The following is a 22,690-nucleotide window of genomic DNA, read 5'->3' on the forward strand; positions in this document are numbered from 1 at the left end:
CCATGACTCATGGTTGGCATTTATAGAGCTTTATTGTGACTCAGTACAGTGTAGAGGTTGAGTCTGGGCTTTTGGTCCAAACTGCCCAGGTTCAAATCCTAACTCTGCTACTTATTAGCTGTGTGACCTTAGGCAACTTGTTTAACTTCTCTGTGCCTTAGTTTCCTCACTTATCAGATGAAACTGAGAATAGCACGTGCATCACATGGTTGCTGTGAAATTTAAAAAGGTGATAACACAAAGTACATGCACTGAGCCGGTGCTAACAACTGTGACGGTGGCTGTTATGGTCGCTGTTCAGGCGCTAAGTCATGTATGACTCTGCAGCACCATGGATGCAGCACAGCAGGCTTCCTCATCCCTCACTGCCTCCTGGAGTTTGCATCTCGACACTATACGGAGCTCGTGTTCATGTCCATGTAGCTATAAGAAGCTGTATATAGACTAACTGGTGGGAAGGGTCAAAGATTGAAAAAAAAAGTTTAAGCTGAATAAAGATAGATTTTGGAATATAGAGTGCTTTCTGGAACTTGAAACATTAAGAAAATCAAATAGTTTTTCACACTTTCCCCATCCTCTCTTTTGGGAATAACAGAGTAAAGTCATTTAAATCCTTAATGCCAGATTTGTAAAGCAAGGATGAAAGTGGTTATACAGCAGTACATCTTTATTGGTGTTTAATTATACTGTTGGTCAATTCTGAACTTGGTACATATTTATTCTACAACTAGAAGCCAGAAGTATTTACATCAATGCCACAAAGAACTTGCCAACTCTCATACGAAAAGCCTATTGCTGTTGAAACAAATTGAAAAGATCTGGAAGAAAGGTCCACCACACTCAGACAAGCATTTGCTTGTATAGCCTCAGAACAGGAAAATTCAAATCCTTCTTTGATAGGCTCACAGCGAGCATCTTTACATCCAAAAATTTTTTTTTTATATGATTGACTAGCCTTAGTTAAAAGCATGGGCTTTGGAGATAAACAAGAGTAAAAAGGTGAAATGCTTAAAGTGATTTTGAGATTATACATAACAACAAGACATTTAAATAGGTAATGTCTTTGCTTTGTAAAAAATAGACAACTTGATCCAATTTGAAAATTCTGAATATGTGGGGCCTTTGGAAAGTTCCAGATGGGATATTCTTTATTAACATCCCAACTATTGCAGTGCCGAGGTGGGTGATCCAAGAATATTTATCCAGGTGCTCCCTTGCTTCACAAATTCTGCTTCTCAAAGGGTCTCTTCTCTTTGACACAGTCAAATATTCAAGCCAAGTATCCTCCATGGAACAAAAACTATGAGAATACTGATTCACATCTGTAATCTTTTGGCCATCAATAACATAATCTTCACATATTTACACTGAGATTTTTTGGAAATGATTATCAATGCCATAACACCCAGTCTGTTTTCATATACAGCTGGGCACACAGTTGATCAGTTATTCTGTCCCATTTCTTATACCTACTTTGAGCACCAGGACTAAATTCTCTTTTAGTGCCTAGTGGTCAGGCAAATTTATGCTTAATAGTTTTATGATGATGATCGAAAGTATTACACATAACAATGCCAAATGGCAAGCTGGCCCTGAGGCATTTCATTTCCAAACAACCTTCATTTAATGGCTGAAGGAGAATCTAAATTCAATTTACTATACCATGCCCATCTTAATTTTACTCAAAATAATGATATAAAAATATCCCTAGGATAATTACAGAGCAATAAAAATTTCCTTTGTTGATATTAGAGAAGGTTAAACTTAAAAGAAAAATATTTGCCAACTCAGTGTGTTAATTTATTAAAATATTTGCTTTGAAGCTTGAACAGATTTAACATTACCTGTAAGCACATGCTTTGCCCTTATTTTTTTAATGCTGATTTAAAGAATCCCCCATACATTACTTACTTGTTTAAGCTTCTTTAGATCTTCATCAAGCTCTAAGTTGTCCAAAATAACAGCAACAAACAAACTCAGGAGGATCTACAAAATGGTTAAATAATAATGAAAAAACTCACACACCACAAGTATCAAAATATTACCTATATGATCTAGAATATCTACCTAAAGTATATGCTATATAGAATGCATTAAAAACACACAGTTGTGAGTACTGCATAGGTATTTAAAGATATTCATAACAAATACATTCAAGGAAATGCATCTGTTAACTGAAATAGACAATATAAAATATTAATTTGCTTTATAAAGCTGATTTTAAATGAAATTTAGGAAAATTTTAAGGTAATTCAACAATCTTACTTCTAAAACTATATCCAAAGAAAATGATCTGAAGTACTGATGAAAATCTTTATACCCGAAAGTACCTGAAAGAGTTATTTATAATGATGGAATACTAGAAATAAAACTAACTGTAGGTAACTGTAGGTAAATAGCTAATACAGCTATAGAGATTTCTACTGCAACATTCTTGCAGCTACTACAAATGTCTATTGCGCTAGCTAGTCCCAAGATGGTGAGTTCGCGGTTCACAGTCTTGAGAGTCCCCTTCCACACTGAATATGGTTGGTCTATGTAGTCAATGGATTACAGAAATGACTGTCTGTGACTTACAAGGCTAGGTGGTAAGGGGCACTGTGGCCTTCGCCTTTCTCTCTCTTGGCTCACCCACTCTGCTGGAAGCCAGGTGCCAGCTCCCGAGGACACTCAAGTGGCCCTATGGAGAGGCCCTTGTGGCAACCAGCAGAGACCTCCGGCCAACAGGCACGTGACTGACCCATCTCAGAAGCAGATCCCCCAGCCTGAGTAAAGCCTTCCGATGACTGTAGCCACAGCCAGAATCTTGACTGCAAACTCATGGACCGCTCTGAGCTAGAAACACCCAGCTTAGCATGTCCTAGATTCCCGACCTGTAGAAACCACACAAGATAACAAATGTTTATGGTTGAAATCCCCTAAATTGTTCATAATTTGTCATATAGAAATAGATAACTAATACACTCATGAATTCTATCAGTATTGAAAACTGCTTACAACATTAAGTTAGTATATATATGTTAGAAGTATGGGCTTCCCTTGTAGCTCAGTTGGTAAAGAATCTGCCTGCAAAGCAGGAGACCCCAGTTCAATTCCTGGGTCGGGAAGATCTCCTGGAGGAGGGATAGACTACCCACTCCAGTATTTTTGGGCCCCCCGGGGGCTCAGATGGTAAAGAATCTGCAAGCAATGCAGGAGGCCTGGGTTCGATCCTTGAGTTGGGAAGATCCCCTGGAGGACAGCATGGCAACCCACTCCAGTATTCTTGCCTGGAGAATCCCCATGGACAGAGAAGCCTGGTGGGCTACAGTCCATGAGGGTGCAAAGAGTCTGACACGACTGAGCAGCTAAGCACAGCATGGCACGTGACAGAAGTACAAGTACATACAAAATGAAACACTAGAGAAAACGTTAAGAGCAGGTACTTTAGAAATGTTAATGGTGCCTGCCTGTGTGAAAAAATAGATTTCTACCCCTTTTGTTGTATTTGCCAAATTAAAAAAAAAAAAAAAGGCATATGCTCCGTTTGGAATGGGTAAATAAGGTAAAAGAGAGAAAACAACAAAAAAGTAGAATTTTAAAAATATTTTAATTTCAATTCCCTTTTCAACTTTGAATTCTCTAAAGTCTCACATTCATTTGCTAATCTTTACATTTCTTATTTATATTCTTCCTTTTAATTTCCCTCTTAGCAAATTATTCCCATTTGTTAATATTAGACTGTTAAGCACAAAGATAAGAAAATCGAGGCAATTTAGTCATGATTTTCAAGCACCAGAGAGATTGTTATGCAGAAGTTAATGCCTTTTCCAAGTTTACCGAGCACAGAACAAGGGGGAAAAAGCTTCAACAACTATAAAATTCTGACAGAATGTTTGGCTGAGGACAAGTGCCAGCACCCTTCATTTTAACAGTCATATCATTTGGGATCCGACCAGAACTTAAAGAGGACACAGAATGGTCTAGACCACAGATTTAATTTAGTTTTTAAAAAATTGAAGTATAGCTGACTGATAACGATGTGTTAATTTCTGCTGTATAGCCAAGTGATTCAGTTATACATTTATATTAATATATATGGGTGCTGTGCTTGATCACACAGTCACATTCGACTCTTTGAGACCCCATGGACTGTAGCCCGCCAGGCTCCTCTGTCCATGGGATTACCCAGGCAAGAATACCGGGCTGGGTTGTCATTTCCTCCTCCAGGGGATCTTCCCAATCCAGGGATTGAATCCTTGTTTCCTGTGTTTCCTAGACTGTAGGCAGATTCTTTACCCACTGAACCATATATATCATTCTGCTTTATATTCTTTTCCATTGTGGTTTATTACAGGATATTGAATATAGGTTCCTGTGATACAGTAACAACAGTAGGACCCTGTTTTTTTTTTTTTTTAAATCCATTCTATATTTAACAGTTTGTATCTACTAACCTAAAACTCCCACTCCAGCCCCACCCTCCACCTCCCTCTTCCTTGAAAACCACATCTGTTCTCTATTAGACCATAGATTAAAAAAAAATTTTTATTGATGTCACCACATCCACCACATCATGAATATCTGGGCCCGGATGTATTTAGGCTTATTCTAAACCACTTTGTGCTATAGAGGACATTTCACAGTTCACACCAAGTCTAGCCCTCTTCCTGTGACCTTGAGGCTGACCTTGACGTTATCACCAAAGCGCTCTCAGAGGAGAATTCTCCGTTCTCCTCTTCCTTGCCCAGATACAGAAAGGCCACCTGGAGGGCTCGGCTGTGAGTCTGAGCTGTCTCCCACCACTTCTGTCCCCGCTGGGCACTCGAGCAGGCCCTGCTCTGTGTCCTAACCTAATAAATTTTCTCCCCAGTGAAAGGGCAAACACAAATCTAAAAAGAAAAAAACAAATTTCTTGATTGAAAAAGGGAAAGCCACAGTTTCCCCTCCCTTTTCTCAGAGCATTTCCTCCGGAAAACTTGTGCTTATAAATTCTTCCTCTGCCCCTTTGAGATGTATATAAATCTTTTTTAAAAGTCAAATAAGTCACATCGTTGTACAGTGCAGGAATAGGGCCATCTCTCCTTCTTCGTGGGAAGGTGGGAATATAACTTCGCCACCTGGATCCACGTTGCAAAACTTCCTATTTATCATGGAGAGATGAAGAGTTTGATTTTCCTTTGGATAAAGGCAATTCGTTATCACAGAGGGCCACCCCCAGTTGCCAGGTGACTTTAGGGGGAGCTGCACTTAACAGATGGCGCCGTCAGGTCTTCGTGCTTGCGGACTGGTTGCTTTCGTCCCGAGAGCACGGCTGTCTTTGTCCCTGCCGTTGTTTTGGCAGACTGCGTGTGATGCCCGTCGCAGTCTGGTTTACGGCTTATCCAACAATAAAACTGTTGCTTTCCTGTCTACCTTGGCAGAGGTTTTCTGGGTTGTCAGAAGATTTTATTTTAATTATTTCCCCAACACCAGACAGATGGCAGGCTACTTCACCACAGTGAGGTTATGCTATTCGATTAAATTGGACTCTGTGTCAGACAGTGCCTTCAGTTCAGTTGCCCAGTCGTGTCCGACTCTTTGCAACCCCAGACAGTGCCCGGTCAGGAACACAAATGCAATAGTGTGCTCACTGCTATGAAGTTCACAATTGCATTAAGCAGATGTGGGCTGGCAGCCTGGTGGAAAAGAGAACTGTGGTTGGAGACCTTGACTGGCAAATAGGCTCTGCCAGCCACGAGCTATGCAGCCTTCTGTGAGTTTCATCGCTCTCATTTGCATGATATAACGGCTATGATAATAGCTCAACAAATTGCAGCTATATGGTTGTTTCATTAAGCCTCCCCCAAGAACCCTGGTGTACGGTATGTTGCTGTTGTTTAGCTGAGCAATCATGCCCAACTCTTTTGAGACCCCATGGACTGTAGCCCACCGGTTCCTCTGTCCATGGGATTCTCCAGGCAAGAAGACTGGAGTGGGTAGCCATGCCCTTCTCCAGGGGATCTTCCTGACCCAGGATTCCCTGTTGGCTCAGACAGTCAAGAATCCGCCTCCAATGCAGGAGACCTGGGTTCAATCTCTTATAGTCATCTGAATTTAGGGATTATCCAGATAATCCAGGATAATCACATCTCAAAATCCTTAATTTAATTGCATCTGAAAGGGCCTCCAAATAAGGTCACATTCAGAGGCTTGGGAGTTAGAACATGGATATATCTTTTGGGGGTCCCCATACAACCCCCAAGTGGCTCAGATGGTAAGGAATCTGCCTGCAATGTGGGAGATGCAGGTTCAATCCCTGTGTTGGGGAAATCCCCTGGAAAAGAGAATGGCTATCCACTCCGGTATTCTTAGGGCTTCCCTGGTGGCTCAGACAAGTAAAGAATCTGCTGCAGTGTGAGAGACCAGGTTCAATCCTTGGGTTGGGAACATCCCCTGGAAAAGGGAATGGCTTACTCACTCCAGTATTCTTGCCTGGAGAATTCCATGGACAGAGAAGCCTGGTGGGCTAAGTGTGTGGGGTCGCCAAGAGTTGGACAGACTGAATGACTAACACTTTCACTTTCATATAACCCCTGCTACTGTCAACTTCATTTCTGGCTCGGGCCGTTGTTTCCACACACAGGCTGTCAAGTCTCAGGGAAGGTTGAAGTTCTGCCATTCCAGCTGGGGGTTCACGAAGACTGGGTTTTTTTTTTTTGGGGGGGTAGCGGGGAGCCTTTCAGACTCTCTATCTAGACCTCTCACACAGCTCCCCAGCTCTGTGCAGGTGGCCCCGTGTCCACGTGGGGCCCCTAGCAAGGCCATCTCCCCGTCAAGTTCAGACAAGAAGTGGTTACAAGACAAGCCTTGGGTGTCAACACCCCCAGGTCGGAAGCAATACTACCGCTGCCCTGGGTGTGGCATGCCGCCTTATCATCAAAGCACTTCACTCCCGGTCTCTCTCTAGACCCTTCTGCCTCCTTCATGTTTCATCCCAGAGAACATTACTATTTCTTCTCAGAAAGCAGGGATGTGAAGGGAAATGGGGACTTAGGGGGACACACGAGTGTGAAGACTGACAACCAACCGGAACTAAACCCCATCGGAATCTCCCAGCTTCAGTTCTGTGCCAGCCAAGCCATTTTGCTTTCTGAGAGCTGATCTAGGCAGATGAGTCTGGGGGTGGGGGGCTCTTCTGAAGGCTGCTGATGTAAGATTGTGAGGGGCTGGTAGAGAGTCTGGCACGGTGCTACCAAGATGCCAAGGAGAAGGGAGATGCTGTCAGGAAGAGAGCTGTGAGAAAGGCTTTCCAGGTGGCATGAGCAAAGACGGGGCCTTGGGGGTGTGGGGCTAGGTGGGGGCCTGGTGGGCAGGTGAGCCCGGCCCAGGCATCGCTGCCTGGAGGACGCTGGGCGAGACCGAGAGGTGGGCCGAGGGGCTGGGCAGTGTGCCCGAATGCCACCAAGGGAGGCTGGGAGGAGTGACAGCAAGGCTGTAATAATCAGGAGGGGATGACATTTTTTTCTTCTCTGTTTAAATTTCCCTTTCAGAAGTTCTCTCTTTCTTTTTTAAAATGCATGCAATGCAGTTATTTTAAACTGGATCACTGAATAGTAACTAGACAGTGTTAAGCGCAATTTGACAAAAGTTATTAAATATGTAACGTTTTGTTACTTTATTTAAAAAATGGTAGATATGATACCTCTTTTTTGGAGGAAAGAGAAAATAAAGCTACCCCGAGGGCAGGGGCACAGAGAGAAAGCTGAGGGATTCTAGCCATAGTTGATCATCTTCGTGGAGGTAAGAGTTTGGTTTTCACAGAAGAGAGAATGCAAGACTCAAAAAGGAGACGCTTTGGCTTTGCTAGAAAACATGCTGAAGGGGCTTTGCAGGCAGAAACCTCTTGGCAGGTTCTGGTCTCGAATTTAAGAACAGTATATGAGAGTGTGTCAAGTGTGCTTTAAACTGTCATGAGCTAAACCTTTAAATTCTCATTAAACTGATTCAATGGACATGAATTTGAGTGAACTCTGGGAGATAGTAGAGGACAGAGGAGCGTGGCAGGCTACAGTCCACGGGGTCGCAAAGAGTTGGCCACAACTGAGTGACTGAACAACATCGTTAAACCTAAGTTCGTTTAATGTCTTTGAATGTTCAGGCTTTCCTGCTTAGTTAACACGACGTTATGTCACAATGCTTAGTTAACATGAAGATGCAAAAACAGAAACCGTATTTAAAAAGGTGTGTGGAGCTCAAGTTCTCTCCTGAAGCTCTGTTTGGATACAGACATTTATAGATGCTTGTCGCGTGTTCCTGACGGGGAGGGCGTGGTGCTAACATGACAACTGGACTCTCAGGGTCTGGCTTGGACTGTCTCTCTGGAGTGGCAATAGTACACACAAGGGAGGCTGAGTCTGGAGCTGAGCTCGAGGAGGTGAGAATTACTTTGTAGTTATTTTCTCAGACTCTAAAAAGGTGGCAATAACCACTGCAGTAAAGAAACAGACGTGAAGGGAGGTGGCAGCTTGGTTCTCATCGTATTTAATTTACATTGTCAGGGAGACATCTTTTTCCTGCAAACCCAGGGCTGTGCAGGGTGCAGTCTGACTTGGGCCTGACTCGGCCATTTCTCTTTCCCCCAGGGTTAATCGGAGTGGGGGACAGAGCTTCATTCTGAAAGCAAGAACCTTTCCTCAATCCTCTCAGCCTACTTTTTGTTGTTGTCTGTTCTGTTTTCATAGAAAGCTGAAGTAAGGCTTGTTAATAATCTGAGGCCACTACACTGACATCTGAATCTTATTTTCAGCCAGTGTCTATCTACTACCAGTGCCACCTGCGTGGTGACGAAAGGCTTTCCATAACCATTAAATGGGATGTCCCGGGTGGCTCAGTGGTAAAGAGCCCCCTCCCATTGCAGGAGACAGAAGAGACGCAGGTTAGAGGCTGGGGCAGGCAGATCCCCTGGAGGAGGGCATGGCAGCCCACTCCAGTCATCCTGGCTGGAGAATTCCATGGACAGAGGAGCCCGGCGGGCTACAGTCCACGGGGTCACAAAGAGTCAGACATGACTAAAGTGCCTTAGCACACAACCATTAAATGAGATTCACAGGCTTATAGTCAATGCTACTGATATAATAAAGAACTTTTAGAGGGATCTGTCACACTTAATTACAAGAGCATCATCATTTGCAGTGAAACCCTTTTCCCTTTTTGCTTTGCCAGTTCTAAACTACACAACCTGTTGTGTGTGTTATGTATTTTTTGTAACTTTTATAATATTTAAATTTATAATGGGGCATGGAAATCTAAATCACTATTTTTTTCTTCAAGATGCAATTTCGGGGGGGGGGAAGGGTCATGATATATCCCTTCATTTCCTCTTGTGCTTTGTTAAATAAAGCACATATATACTCTCAACACAATGGTATTCAGTATGTGCAGTGCTTTAAAACAAGAAATTTAAATTCACATCTATATTTTCATGCACTGGCTACTCACTACTTGCAACAGATCTGTAATATCACATTATATTAACACGCAACACGTGTATTTGTCCTGCCGTGTAATATACAATGACTGTATTAATAATATACCCATTTTCTTATTTTATGATCAATACATTATGAATCACTGATCTTAATGAAAAAGTAGAGAATAACTATTTGTCCAGGTATCTAATTCTTTACTTTTTCTCAGATTTTCTCAGATTATAACACCTATGCTTAAGGTATTTTTAGCATTGACCATGCATTTAGTGTGGGAAATGACACAGATCTCTGCAACCCTGGCAAGTCTCCTTCCTAGAATTTTTATGAATGACGTAGCCACCTCTTGGTGGGGCACTGACCCTCTAGCTCAGTGGGCTTCCAAAGCAATGGCTCCGGTCCTCACGTGTTCAGTTACTGTGATTCCTTGAAAGTGAAGTGAAAGTCTCTCAGTCGTGTCCGAATCTTTGCAATCCCATGGACTATACTGGCTATGGAATTCTCCAGGCCAGAATACTGGAGTGGGTAGCCATTCCCTTCTCCCGGGGATCTTCCTAACTCAGGGATTGAACCCAGGTCTCCTGCATTTTGGGTGGATTCTTCACAGCTGAGCCACAAGGGGAGCCAAGAATACTGGAGTGGGTAGCCTATCCCTTCTCCAGGGACTCTTCCAGATCCAGGAATCTAACCGGGGTCTCCTGCATTGCAGGCGGATTCTTTACCGACTGAGCTATCAGGGAAGGCCACGATTTCTTAGGACCTCTCTTCTATAACTCCTCTCACTACTAAAAACGCCAGGTGCACCTGAGCTGAGGCATTTGCTAGGTTTAGGTGTGAAACTCTGAACCACAGAGTATTAGCTTGGTTTTCTTCCATTTACCCACAATGCATTTAGTGAAATTCAACCAGGGAAGCAGTGTGCTCTTTAGTGTCCTATGTCCCCCAGTTTTGCTGTGACATGACCACCCTGCACAGCACACGAGGGTTCTTGTTCTCTCCACCGCAGGGAGAGGCTAGGTTAGCCTGACTCAGGCTGCTCCAGGTTACACTGTATTTCCTCAAAAGAGTGGCCTCACCATCTTAGAATGGCTTTTCATGACAGAATTTCCATCTCTGTCGCTTCGTATCCTATTTTGAATTCTCTCCACCTACGTATAGTTCCACACCTACCCTATCTTTCTTTCTCATTTCCAGCTCTTTTCTAAAGTTTCCTCTTATGATTTTCTTTTTCTGTTTATATAGCTTAAAGACAACCCTTTAGCTGAAATGTCACCTGTAATCTTATTTCCTTTTCTATGGTGAACTTCATTAGTAATTTTTTTTTTAATTATTTTCAAGGATACAGTAGAAACACAGCAGGAATCTGGGCAATACCCCATCATCTTGCAGTTTTCTTTTCCCTTTTATTTTATTTATTTTTTTTACCATTTCTTTTCCTCATTACCTTTTTACCATAATCACACTATCCTAAGCTGCCTTGCAGGCTGTAGTTGGAAACTATTTCATTTTTCATATAGGTCAATGAAAAGTCAAATGTAATCAGAGCAATACAAAATGAGAAATGTTCAACACAGATGCACTTTTAAATGAATTCTATAAAATCAAGTTATTTAATTTACACTTTGGAAGGCCCATTTTTGTCAGCAAAACATGACTATTCTCTGAAAGCTGCCACTACAGAAGCAAAATCAAGAGATTGCTGTGTTAATGTAAGCACTTCAAAGGTAACAAAAAGACTATCCACAATGAGCGCTTAATTACATTTTCTCTCTTTCAGTATTCACATCACAGGGCTTTCCTTTGAAACAATAATAAAGTGAAAAACACTGAAAAATAAGGAGTCTTTCAACTGCTTAAGTCTTTCATCATTCTTATCCCCAAATCATTGACAAAAGTGGGGGGGAAAAGATGGATTTCATAAGCATTGGGCAAATTGCAATCAGTCACGGACAGAATTTCAGAATACATACCTGGTGGATGAGAGAGACATTTTATGGAACAGTAGATAATGGTTATAAATATGCGTCTGCTGTATACTTAAGCCTGATTTTCACTGTGGGCTACAAATTGGTACCCCCAGGGGGCAATGGGAGAGCCTGCTGTTTCCTGTTCCAGAAACTGCAGCCAAACCTTTTTTCTTTGTCTGCTTGGCACATGCTTGTTTGTCCCTGAGAAGACTAAATCAGGCTGTGTGGCTCCATGGGCCAGTGTGGATAAAAATTAAGTCAGAGGATGTATATGTATGTAGGCTTTTTTTTTTCTTTTTTGCAATTTGGGTTAAAATGCTTTGTAGTATTTTACAAAAACAAAAAACTCATACAACTTAGCAAAAATGTTCTTTTTCAGCTAAATTCAAGCCTAGAGGCTTATGAAATTGAGATTTTAACTTACAAATGTTGTTTGGAAGGGTAGCGATGCACATATAACACACGCTATCATCTCCATGCACATATTTGTGTGTTTGTCCAAAAACAATCTCTAGCTGTTTTACTGCCAATATTTTAAAAATTTCAGACCAGGTTGATATGGAATGATCAGGAAGCAAATGTTTATCATGTGTATCAAAAACACAGCATGCCTGAGTGTCTCTATGATAATAGCTTTTATCTGTGTTTGGTTTGTATTTACTAGTACAACTTCTCTACCAGTTGTAGGCTCAGAGAGCACAGATTAAGCCTTCCCAACGAAGGCCAGGATGTAGGTTAGTACTTATAGAGAGTGGCTGAGATTCAGGAAAACTGTGCTGAATCAAACTGGGCTGGCTTGATAGACCTCATGAAAATAACTGTCAGTTTGAGGACATACAGGAGAATAAAGCAATTGTTGATAATGCTTAAGGGAATCTCCAGTGACCTGGGGAAGTGACTTCAGTCTCTAAACTTTTTGGGTAGTATAAAATTAACACATGCAATTTTGAAAATTTAGTTTTAGAGTGTGCTTGAGTCGGACACGACTGAGCGACTTCACTTTCACTTTTCACTTTCATGCATTGGAGAAGGAAATGGCAACCCACTCCAGTGTTCTTGCCTGGAGAATCCAAGGGACGGGAGAGCCTGATGGGCTGCCGTCTATGGGGTCGCACAGAGTCGGACACGACTGATGCGACACAGCAGCAGCAGCAGCATGGTGTCATTTAGAGCTTCCTTGATAGCTCAGTTGGTAAAGAATGCGCCTGCAATGCAGGAGACCCCAGTTCAATTCCTGGATCAGGAAGATCCGCTGGAGAAGGGATAGGCTACCCACTCCAGTATTCTTGGGCTTCCTGGGGGATCAGCTGGTAAAGAATCTACCTGCAGTGCAGGAGACCTGGGTTCAATCCCTGGGTTGGGAAGATCTCCTGGAAAAGGGAAAGGCTACCTACTCCAGTATTCTGGCCTAGAGACTTCCATGGACTGGATAGGCTGTGGGATCGCAAAGAGTTGAACACAACTGAGTGACTTACTTTCACGCAGCCATCTGGGCAGCAACCAGGATCCCAGATTCTACCTTTTGATATATACTCTAAAGGGCTTCCTTTGTGGCTCAGCAGTGAAGAATCTTCCTGAAAGGCAGGAGATTCAGGTTCAATCCCCAGGTGGGGGAAGTTCCCCTGGAGAAGGAAATGGCAACCCACTCCAGTATTCTTGCCTGGAACATACCATGGACAGAGGAACCTGGTGAGTCCATGGGACTGCAAGAGTCGAATACAACTTAGCAACTAAACCAAATACCCTAAAGAAACTCTTGCACAACTGTACACAAAGTACAAATGTATTCATTGCAACAGGTAAGAGCAAAATATTGGAAAGCCACCTAAGTTGTGTCTCCAGGAAGGAAACTGAGAAGCAAATAAGGCATGTTCAGCCAATGGACTGCTACTATATGACTATATATATTATATATATTAACGTCTGAATTAACTTTATGTGTATTAAAAGATTTCAAAAACAATATTTGGTTAAAAACTAAACTGAGAGTATATATTCTATTAATTTTGAAAATTGCTACTCTTAGTAATTTGTAAGGAGGGAAAAGTGAAAGTGTTAGTCGCTCAGTCATGTCGGATTCTTTGGGACCCCATGGACTGTAGCCCGCCAGGCTCCTCTGTCCACAGAATTCTCCAGGCAAGAGGCCTGGAGTGGGTTGCCATTCCCTTCTCCTGGGGATCTTCCTGACCCAGGGATCAAAGCCAGGTTTTCTGCATGGTAGGTGGATTCTTTACTATCTGAGCCACCAGGAAAGCCCTTGTAAGGAGGGAAACCCATGATCAAACATAACTTGGCCTCAGCATGGGGTGGAATTATAGCAGTGAGAGGAGTGTGCGGGCATTCCTTCCAGACAGGGCCAGCCATGCGCTGGAGCAGTGCTCCTCAAACTGAAAATATCATACTGATCTTAAAAACCAAGGGTATAAAAATGTCTGTAGATGGTTTACAACACTATATATTCTAATGGGTATGTATAAACGTGGAAAACTACCGCAGTCCATTGATTTTAAGATGCACATTGGTTTTCACATTTTAGCAATCTGAAATTGGGATGTATCTTGCAATCTATGTGTGTACTTTAACTGTACTTTGTTAATATTACACCAAATATGAGTCTTTTTAAAGTTGATAGATTGAAGATAAAAGGGGAATGGAGTGGCAGAGGATGAGATGGTTAGATAGCATCACCGACTCAAGGGACATGAATTTGAGCAAACTCCGGGAGATAGTGGAGGACAGAGGAGTCTGGCGTGCTGCAGTCCATGGGTTCAAAAAGAACTGGACATGGATTAGTGACTGAATAATAACAACAACAAAGTTGATAGTATGCTAAATTTAGTAAACTATGATTTAAAAACTGGAAGATGGGTTCATACAAATTCATCAAAGTCATTGTCTGGGAGAATAGGTGTGGGGAAGACCAAAAGAGAGACAAACTTGGGCATAAATGATGCTTTAGTGAAAATGAAGTCGCTCAGTTGTGTCCGACTCTTCTCGACCCCATGGACTGCAGCCCACCAGGCTCCTCCGTCCATGGGATTTTCCAGGCTAGAGTACTGGAGTGGGGTGCCATTGCCTGATGCTTTAAACCGATCAATAATACTTTACTTTTACAAATTAAAAACATCTGAAATGACATTTTAGCATTTGTTAAGATATAGCTTGAAATGTACATACCATCTTACTTAAACTTGAAGAAACTCAGGGTTGGTGATCGTTACGATCGTCCTCTTAGACCATGGCTAAAGCACCCTCAAAAATACAAGCTCACCTCACATGTACTTGGCAGCCTTGGAAGCTAGATGTGCCAGGGTCTTATTACTCTCACTTTCAGACATAACACAACAAACAGATAAGGGAAGTTGTCTGATTCTTCTACAGTCATACATCTAGAGACTGGCAGAGACAGATACTGAATCTAGATTTTTGGACCTCAAGTCTGCAGTCTTGAACTCCACCATATTTAACAGACTGCCCTCACTGACCTGTGTGTATGTGTGTGTGTGTGTGTGTGTGTTCGTGCTCAGTCATGTCCGGCTCTTTGTGACCCTATGGACTGCAGTCCACCAGGCTCCTCTGTCCACGGGATTCTCCAGGCAACAACATTGGAGCCAGTTGCCATGCCCTCCTCCAGGGCATCTTCCCAATCCAGGGATGGAATCTGTGTCTCCTGCACTGGCTGGCAGATTCTTTACCACTGTGCTACCTGCTAGACTTTTAAATTCTCAACTTTTTAGAGATTCGAAAAAATTATGAACAAAAGAACAAACACTTTCAATTTTCAGTTTTAAAATTTTTGAAAAATTACAATGAGTGTTTTGGGCAGACACTTAAATCCGTAGAATGAAGGCGTAGAATTAGATACAGGTTTTCAAGCTACGTTCTGTGGATTCCTAAAGGCTTCAGTGAATCTCAGGAGTCCCTGGAAGTCCTTCAGGGTTCCACAATCAAAGTCACGTTTTTGGCACAATAAGGAAAATTCAGACTGTACAAGAAATCTGTTACCAGATTTAATATTTTATTTCACTATATTAGTGATTCCTGTAGAAATCCACTTGAAAAAATTTACTTTGCTAACTAATTTACTAGGCTAGATCATTTTTCTTCCTGCTTACATATTACTGTGTTAGACTCTGACTTAAGAATCAAATCTCTGCATGGCTGACAGCATGAGATTATATTGTTTTAACAGAATAACAATTAGATTATTCCCATACATAGATGATTTCAACCATCTATCCTGAATTTAACCAATGATCAATAGTCTTGAAGGTATTCCATAGTTTTAAAGGAACTTAAACACATTCGTGCATGCTAAGTTGCTTCAATCATGTCCGATTCTTTTCGACCCCATGGACAGGTAGTCCACCAGGCTCCTCTGTCCATGGGATTCTCCAGGTAAGAATACTGGAGTGGGTTGCCATTTCATCCTCCAGGGGATCTTCCTAGGGGGTTCTTTACCACTAGCGCCGCCTGGGAAACCCATTGAAACACACAGTAACTGCTTAACAGAAACTAGCTGAGTTTGTAAGTGAATGAATGAATAAATGAATGACACATGTCCCGAGAAGGAGTATGCAAAGGCCTCAGGGCCAAGGGTCTGCCAACACAGGTGCAGCCAGATTTGTCTCTAGAAGCCTGACATCCACTCCTACCACTCAGTGTTCTTTGTGCGTATGTGTGAGAGTATTTTTAAAGTCACCCCAAGTCAAAAAATGCCAGTCTTATTTCTACGTGATTCCACTCTTTGAGCCCAGGACCTTTCTCCACATCACAATGAATCCTCATACACCTGTGGACGGACATGTCCGTGTTTTTGTTTGTTTGTTTTAAAGATTTTTTTTTGATGGGGACCATTTTTAAAGTCTTTATTGAATTTGTTACAATACTGCTTCTGCTTTATGTTTTTGGTATTTTGGCTCTAAGGCATGCAGGATCTTAGCTTTCCGACCAGGGATTGAACCCGAACCCTCTGCATTGGAAGACAAAATCTCTACCACCAGACCACCAGGGAAGTCCCCAGTCTTCGACTGGAAGGCCTTTGCATATAGCAAATGTGGTGTCTAGTTTAATGTATGTAGTTTGTCCAGCACTTACTTGATACACAGATTTTAGAATTGGAAGGGGCCTTAGGGATCGCTTGTATTTTGTTTTAGTGGCTCTTGGGCAGAGGTCTGATTTGCTGCAGACGTGTTCAGTGACAATGCCAAGTTTCATAATCTAGGGAAGAAGCAATAAATAGTTGCAAGATCATGGGCTTTGAGACCAGGCTGGCCTGGGAATGTTCTGGCTCCAGTGTTTATACTCTTTGAGACACTGGGCAAATTAACTCCTCAGTTTCATCATCTGTAAAGTGGGACTATTACGTAACCTGACTGTCCCAAATATGAGGAATAAAATTATTATAAAGCTTTTTGCCACTCAATAAAGAGTAGCAGTTATTTTTATTTCATATGTTCCTAATGAACGGTAACATTCTGTTTCTTTCCCTTGGAACTTTAAGCACAATATGAGAGCTTAAATTTGATTCTTAAATATATACAAATGTATTGTGTGGAGATGTATATCTGGCATTAGAAAGACCTAAGGATTATATCCTTTTAGGATGCAGGCCACATTTCATAATTTTTTTTCTTTTCTTTTTAATAGACATACATGGAAGAGAAAAATCTGCTTGTGTGACAGAGGAAAAATTTTCCTGAATTTTGGTATTTAGTTTTTATCATGCCGTTTACAATATTCACAGCCATGTGTTTTATTCTGCCCCATGTGTTTCTTTTAGTCACACAAAGCGCAGTAACACTGAGCTGGTTTCTAATTAACTGACTGCACCCTGAGGTCTCCAGCTTCTGTTTTCAGTTTAATTACAGCTGTGAAGAGGCTGCACCAAAACCAGAGAGAGTGTCTCTACATGATAAAGAAAAAAATAATAATTTAGTTCTGGTTTGATTCTTAGATCACGGAGGGTGTGGATGTTTAGAAATGGTTAAGTCAGTACACGGACTTGGGACTTCCATTTATTTTGTCTCATTTTCCCTCATGCAAGCCACTTGACTTTGGTAGAGACAGCTTCTGACTTAAATCTGAAATCCAGTTCCTCAAGTAGTTCTTGGATTCATAGACAGTTAGAATGGAAGGGACTCTCCTCCAACGGGACTACTCTACCTCGGTTCTCTGGTTCTGAAACTGACAACAAACCAGGAACCTGTTGGTGCTCACCCCATCATGAATGGTCAGACAACTGAGAAGAAACCTGAAACTCACCAGAGTGGCGAAGAGGTGATAGAGGATAAAGTAGATGGCAACCACAGGCGCCCACATGTGTCCCACGGCATTTAGTGTTTGGTCCATGACATCAACCCATCCTTCCTGGGTAAGAATCTGGAACATAGACATGAATGCCTACAGAGGGAAAGAATGGAGGGATTAAACACCAGCTCTGCACTTTCACGCAACTTAAAATTAGGACTTTGACCTCAGTATTATTAATTCAGGAGGGAAAGAAGAGCCTTCATTGAACAGATGAGAAAGAACTAAGAACAACGATCTTAAAAGTCTGATATCTACCTATTCAATGTGGAAAACTAAAATAATTACCTTGAATTAAAATTAGCCTTGTTGGTAGTAAATACTGCTGAGCAAATTAGAAAAAAAAATCAGGAAACTTAGCTTGTTGCCTCTATTGCTTTTATCTTTTAGCAAGCTGACTATTTCACGTTTCCAAGGTATTAGTGTAATTTATTTTATTTTTTGCTGTCAAGCACAACTTATTTTTATAGCAAATTACATTCGATTGTCTAAAGACAAATAAGAATAATCTTAATTTTATTTTTATAGAATTCATCTATCAAATCATTTCAGTTATGTTAAAAACACAAGACTCTGAAAAAGAAATATTTCTAAAATGATATGATAATACTAAGCAACTTCATAAAAATGATCACATTTTTTCATAATTTAAAACATTTTTTTTTCAAAGCAGAGTCAAGACCATGGAAGAAACCCCAAGACCAAAAATAAAGTAAAAGATAAAGTAAAATTGAATTAAATTAAAAAGAGCACTCAACAAAAGTCAACCAAGTTCAAAGACTTATTCTTTCTCTGCAAAGATCTTTGGTTAGGGTCATTCCTATACATTTTTTTCGTATTAAATATATGCTTTTACATCCACCTTTGGTTTATGTTCTCTGTACAATAAACAAGAACTTCTTGAGAACTTATGATGCCATCTGGGAAAGCTGACAATTGGAATTGAGTGGCTCTGAAAGAAACTGCTATAGACTTCAAGACAATGCAAGACATAAATCAAATTCTCAAGTATTGGGATTCCAAGAAATAAAGTCCAGGATAATAGACAGATGGACAGAGCCCAATAAGAGTTCTGTTACACTGATAGTATCTTAGAGGCAAAATGGACTCGAAAGATAATCTAACATGATTCATTCTTTTTGAAGATAAAGAAAGAGAGGCTTAAATCGGGCAATTAGCCCAAAGTCACTCTAGCAGTAACAGAAGTAGCACTAGGCATCACGATGTCAAAGCAAGTACTCTTTCCAAGTACTGCTTCCTGCCTTCAGTGAAGTCTTGAATCTACTACTTCCCAGACTTGATCACACAGTAAGCTCTTTTGGCAGTTTTCTTTATTAGGGATAATAAACTTTTTTGCAAGTGCAATGTTCAATGCCCAGCACATAGTGGGTCTGTATGAAGAAAGGAACAATTGTTCAATGAATCTCAAACTAGGAGACACGTTTTTCCTCTGAGCCTTAGTCCATGTGTGAAACATTTAACTTCTTCTTGACTTAATTTTTCTATAATCTCATCACCCTACAAAGTGTTCTGTTTATGAAAGCAAGAAGTATGTTGTTACTGGTACTTGAGCACAGCATCAACAAGGACAGTTTAATACTTTCCTTGCCAGGGGTGCCTAAGCGAGTATTAGCTTTAATTCATCTTAAAAATGCTTCAGAGAAGTTTTCAACACGTGGTTTAATGTCATAAGTGTGCCAGACCTATCACTGAGGGCAATTCTTTTTCCCCTGTATTTTTTTCTATTGAATATTTATTACATCTGAAGGTAAGGAAAACAAGTTCTGAAGATGATTCACATAAAAATATCAGATTGTAGACTTCTCTGGCAGTCCAGTGGTTAAGATGCCATGCTTCCACTGCACGGGGCACAGGTTCAATCCCTGATTAGAGAATTAAGATCTCACACACAGGAAAAAAAAAAAAACAGATTGTTGTATCTTCTTCAACAGAGATGTCACCAGTGTGAAAGTGTGTGGACATCCAAACAGCTCAACAATGAAAGGGGGGAAAAGTCAAAACATCTACCAAGGCAAAAGGCATTTTCCTGGACATGGATTTCTTTCCCTAAAAGTGACAGGGAAACTTGTGATTAAATCCAGTAGATTCATCCTTGGTACCTAGAGGCCAGAAATTCAGGTGTACCTTTAAGTTTCTTGGGCAGAAACCTACCTAATTTGTTTTCATCTACAGCATGAGCTTTCATGGACACTCAGCCATCGTACATTCAGTGAAGGTTTGGGAACATGGAGCTATGGGTTTATAAACTGTTGCTGTGAGATAAGCAATGTGAGCAAGAACATTGGGTTACCCTCTAGTCTTTACAGAGTTCCAGAGGAAAAAGTCTCATTTCTGCACAGCTCAGCCACCTGCAAGTATGTATTGTGAGATGCTGTGAATTATTATTACTATACTCTGTTCAACCATATTTACATTTTGCTGTTCAGTCATCACTGGGTCTTCCATGCTTGTTGGTACACTGACAATCAATAGATGGAGAGTCAATGAGTTGCCTATGAAAATATTGCTAAGTAATAATGTTATCCTGGTAATGTCCTAGGGTAATACTTCCTTCTCCAGGGCTCCAAATATTATGACACATTTGGTATTAGAAGGTAGATGTTCAAGCATTAGGTGGAGGCCCCTTACTTTTCACTAAGGTTTCAGGATCTGGCCCAGTTTAATTCACTTTATTGGAATCGCGGTGTTCTTATACAATTTTTAATTTAGTTTTGTTTTGGTTGCGAGTTTCTGATTGTTTTTCACAAGTTCCTTGGGGAAAGAAATATAGACTTTCTTCCTTCTACTTCAAATTGCTTCCAGACTCTCACAGATTTTTACAGATTGTCTGGCATAAATTCCACTTCTCTTCTCTTACAGATGTTCTTACTGGAGGCTTCGATTACCCAGAAACCTTTTTATTCTTTCCTTGGAGTCCTCTTACTACTGTTTTAATTTGGACTAATTACCTCCACAACTGTCAAAGCCTTCTTTTTTCATTTTATTTTATGGAAGTATAGTTGATTTGCAATGTGTGTTTAAGTTTTGCTGTACAGCAAAGTGATTGAGTTATACATGTATATATCCTTTTCCATTGTGGTTTATCACAGGATACTGAATATAGTTCCCTGTGCTCTACAGTAGGACCTTGTGTATCCATTCTGTATGTAAGAGTTTGCACCTGCTCATCCCAAGCTCCCAAGCTTCCCCTTGCCCTTCCCTCTACCCCATGCTTGGAAACTACACATCTATTCTCCATTTGTGAGTTGGCTTTTGTTTCATAGAAATGGTCATTTGTGTCGTATTTCAGATTCCGCCTAAGTGATATCATATGGTAGTTGTCTTCCTCTTTCTGACTTACTTTGCTTAGTATGATTATCTCTAGGTCAATCCATGTTGCTGCAAATGCAAAGCCTTCATTTTAAACTTCCTCATCTAGATCACTTATTCCCTCCAATACAATGTCAGAAAGGGATCCCAGAAGCTCATGCCCATCATTGGTGGTGGCTTAGGCTCTCAGTTGTGTTTGACTCTTGCAACCCCATGGACTGTAGCCTGCCAGGCTTCTCTGGCCATGAGATTTCCCAGGCAAGAATCCTAGAATCTTCGCAACCCAGAGGCTGGACTCACATCTGTGTCTCTTGCATTGGCAGGCGGGTTCTTTACTGTTGAGCCACTTGGGATTCCCATGTCCATCATTAGAATCCTGTTTCAATTTGTCGACTACATTTTTGTCTATGTTTTGTGGTCCCAGTACGAGGAGAATGGTTTGCAGGGAGAGAAGTATTGGCTGAGGCCATGGACAGTTAAGCTTGAAATATTAGGACTCAGACATTTCCCCACTGTGGGTAGATTCTGGAAATTTTTATTGCTGTCAAAGCCCATTGGCTTCCTTCCACATCACTTGCACCCCACTGACTCCAGGTGAGAACAAAGACAGGTTGATTCTGTTGGTCCTAGTCCTCTGGGTACCAGGAGAGGACAGCTGGTCTCCCCCACGGCTTTCTCCCCAGCTCCTGCTCCCTCCTGATTTCAATTTTCTTCTTTTCTCTTCTTCCTTTCACTCTGCTGAACTTTTGTTTATTATGGAAAAGCCTTAGTTTTTAGAAATTATGACTGTTTTGCTTTTACTCACAAGCCTTCTTCCCAACTGGGAAAAATGAAAAATAAAAACACTCCAGCATTTTATCTTGCCTTTGGTAAAATGGGGTGAATCAATCACTTCTACACTTGTGGGAGATTCTTGATGTCTTTTCCAGGGCTCCGAGCCTGGAGCCTGAGGCTCCTCAAATTGAGGGAGATGGGCACATATTTTAGGATTTGCTTTTCCAATTTAATTTCAACTTCTGGAAAACAGGCTTCGGGCATGAACCTAGAGTGCACTTTCTCTCTCTCTGATCCTTTCTCTCTTTCTCCCCCTCTCTTTCCTAGTAGCTGCTATTCAAAGATAATGGTATGAAATTGCAGTCTTTTCTTTGTGGGGTGACTGCTAGTATCATTTTTTTCCAGGCTGGTAATGAACTGTTTAATTCATTTCTGCAGGTTTTCGGGACAGAAGATCTGTGATTTTTGCTATTTTACCCCTCACGTCCAATCTTACAGATGTAAATAGGGGTAAGCACTTTGTTTACAAGTGCCTCTTCTTTTCTGTGTCTAATGACATAATCACATATTAAACCATCCCTGTGCAGGTCAGGCCCTGTTTACTCTGCAGGTGTCTGACTGCAGCTAATTGAATCAGAGATGAACAGTTAACCTGAGAATGGGCCAGCTGCACAGGATGTGATCTGGAACAAACAACCCTGCCGGTCAGGGAAGAGCAAACTCAATCAAAAACATCTCTAATGAATTTCAAGTGGAAGTTACAGGGGAAACTCACTGTTAGCAGTAGGATCTGGAGGCACATGAATGAAAGGGGATTGGCTCTGCAGTTCGGCAGGAGCAACTTAGGGGTCATGACAAAGTCAG

At 41.3% G+C, this 22,690-nt stretch overlaps 1 protein-coding gene across 1 annotated transcript in view; it reads right to left on the reverse strand.

Annotated features, from left to right (window-relative positions):
- NALCN (sodium leak channel, non-selective) overlaps nucleotides 1-22,690 on the reverse strand; it is a 302,068-nt gene that overhangs the window by 112,666 nt on the left and 166,712 nt on the right. Inside the window, exons 14-15 of the mRNA XM_027557923.1 lie at nucleotides 17,678-17,815; nucleotides 1,912-1,986 (exon numbers count right to left, since the gene is read on the reverse strand). Coding sequence (XP_027413724.1) covers nucleotides 1,912-1,986; nucleotides 17,678-17,815 — 213 coding nt within the window. The remainder of the gene's footprint in view (nucleotides 1-1,911; nucleotides 1,987-17,677; nucleotides 17,816-22,690) is intronic.

Source organism: Bos indicus x Bos taurus, chromosome 12 (genome assembly GCF_003369695.1).
Source record: "Bos indicus x Bos taurus breed Angus x Brahman F1 hybrid chromosome 12, Bos_hybrid_MaternalHap_v2.0, whole genome shotgun sequence".
In the NCBI taxonomy this organism is placed as follows: domain Eukaryota; kingdom Metazoa; phylum Chordata; class Mammalia; order Artiodactyla; family Bovidae; genus Bos; species Bos indicus x Bos taurus.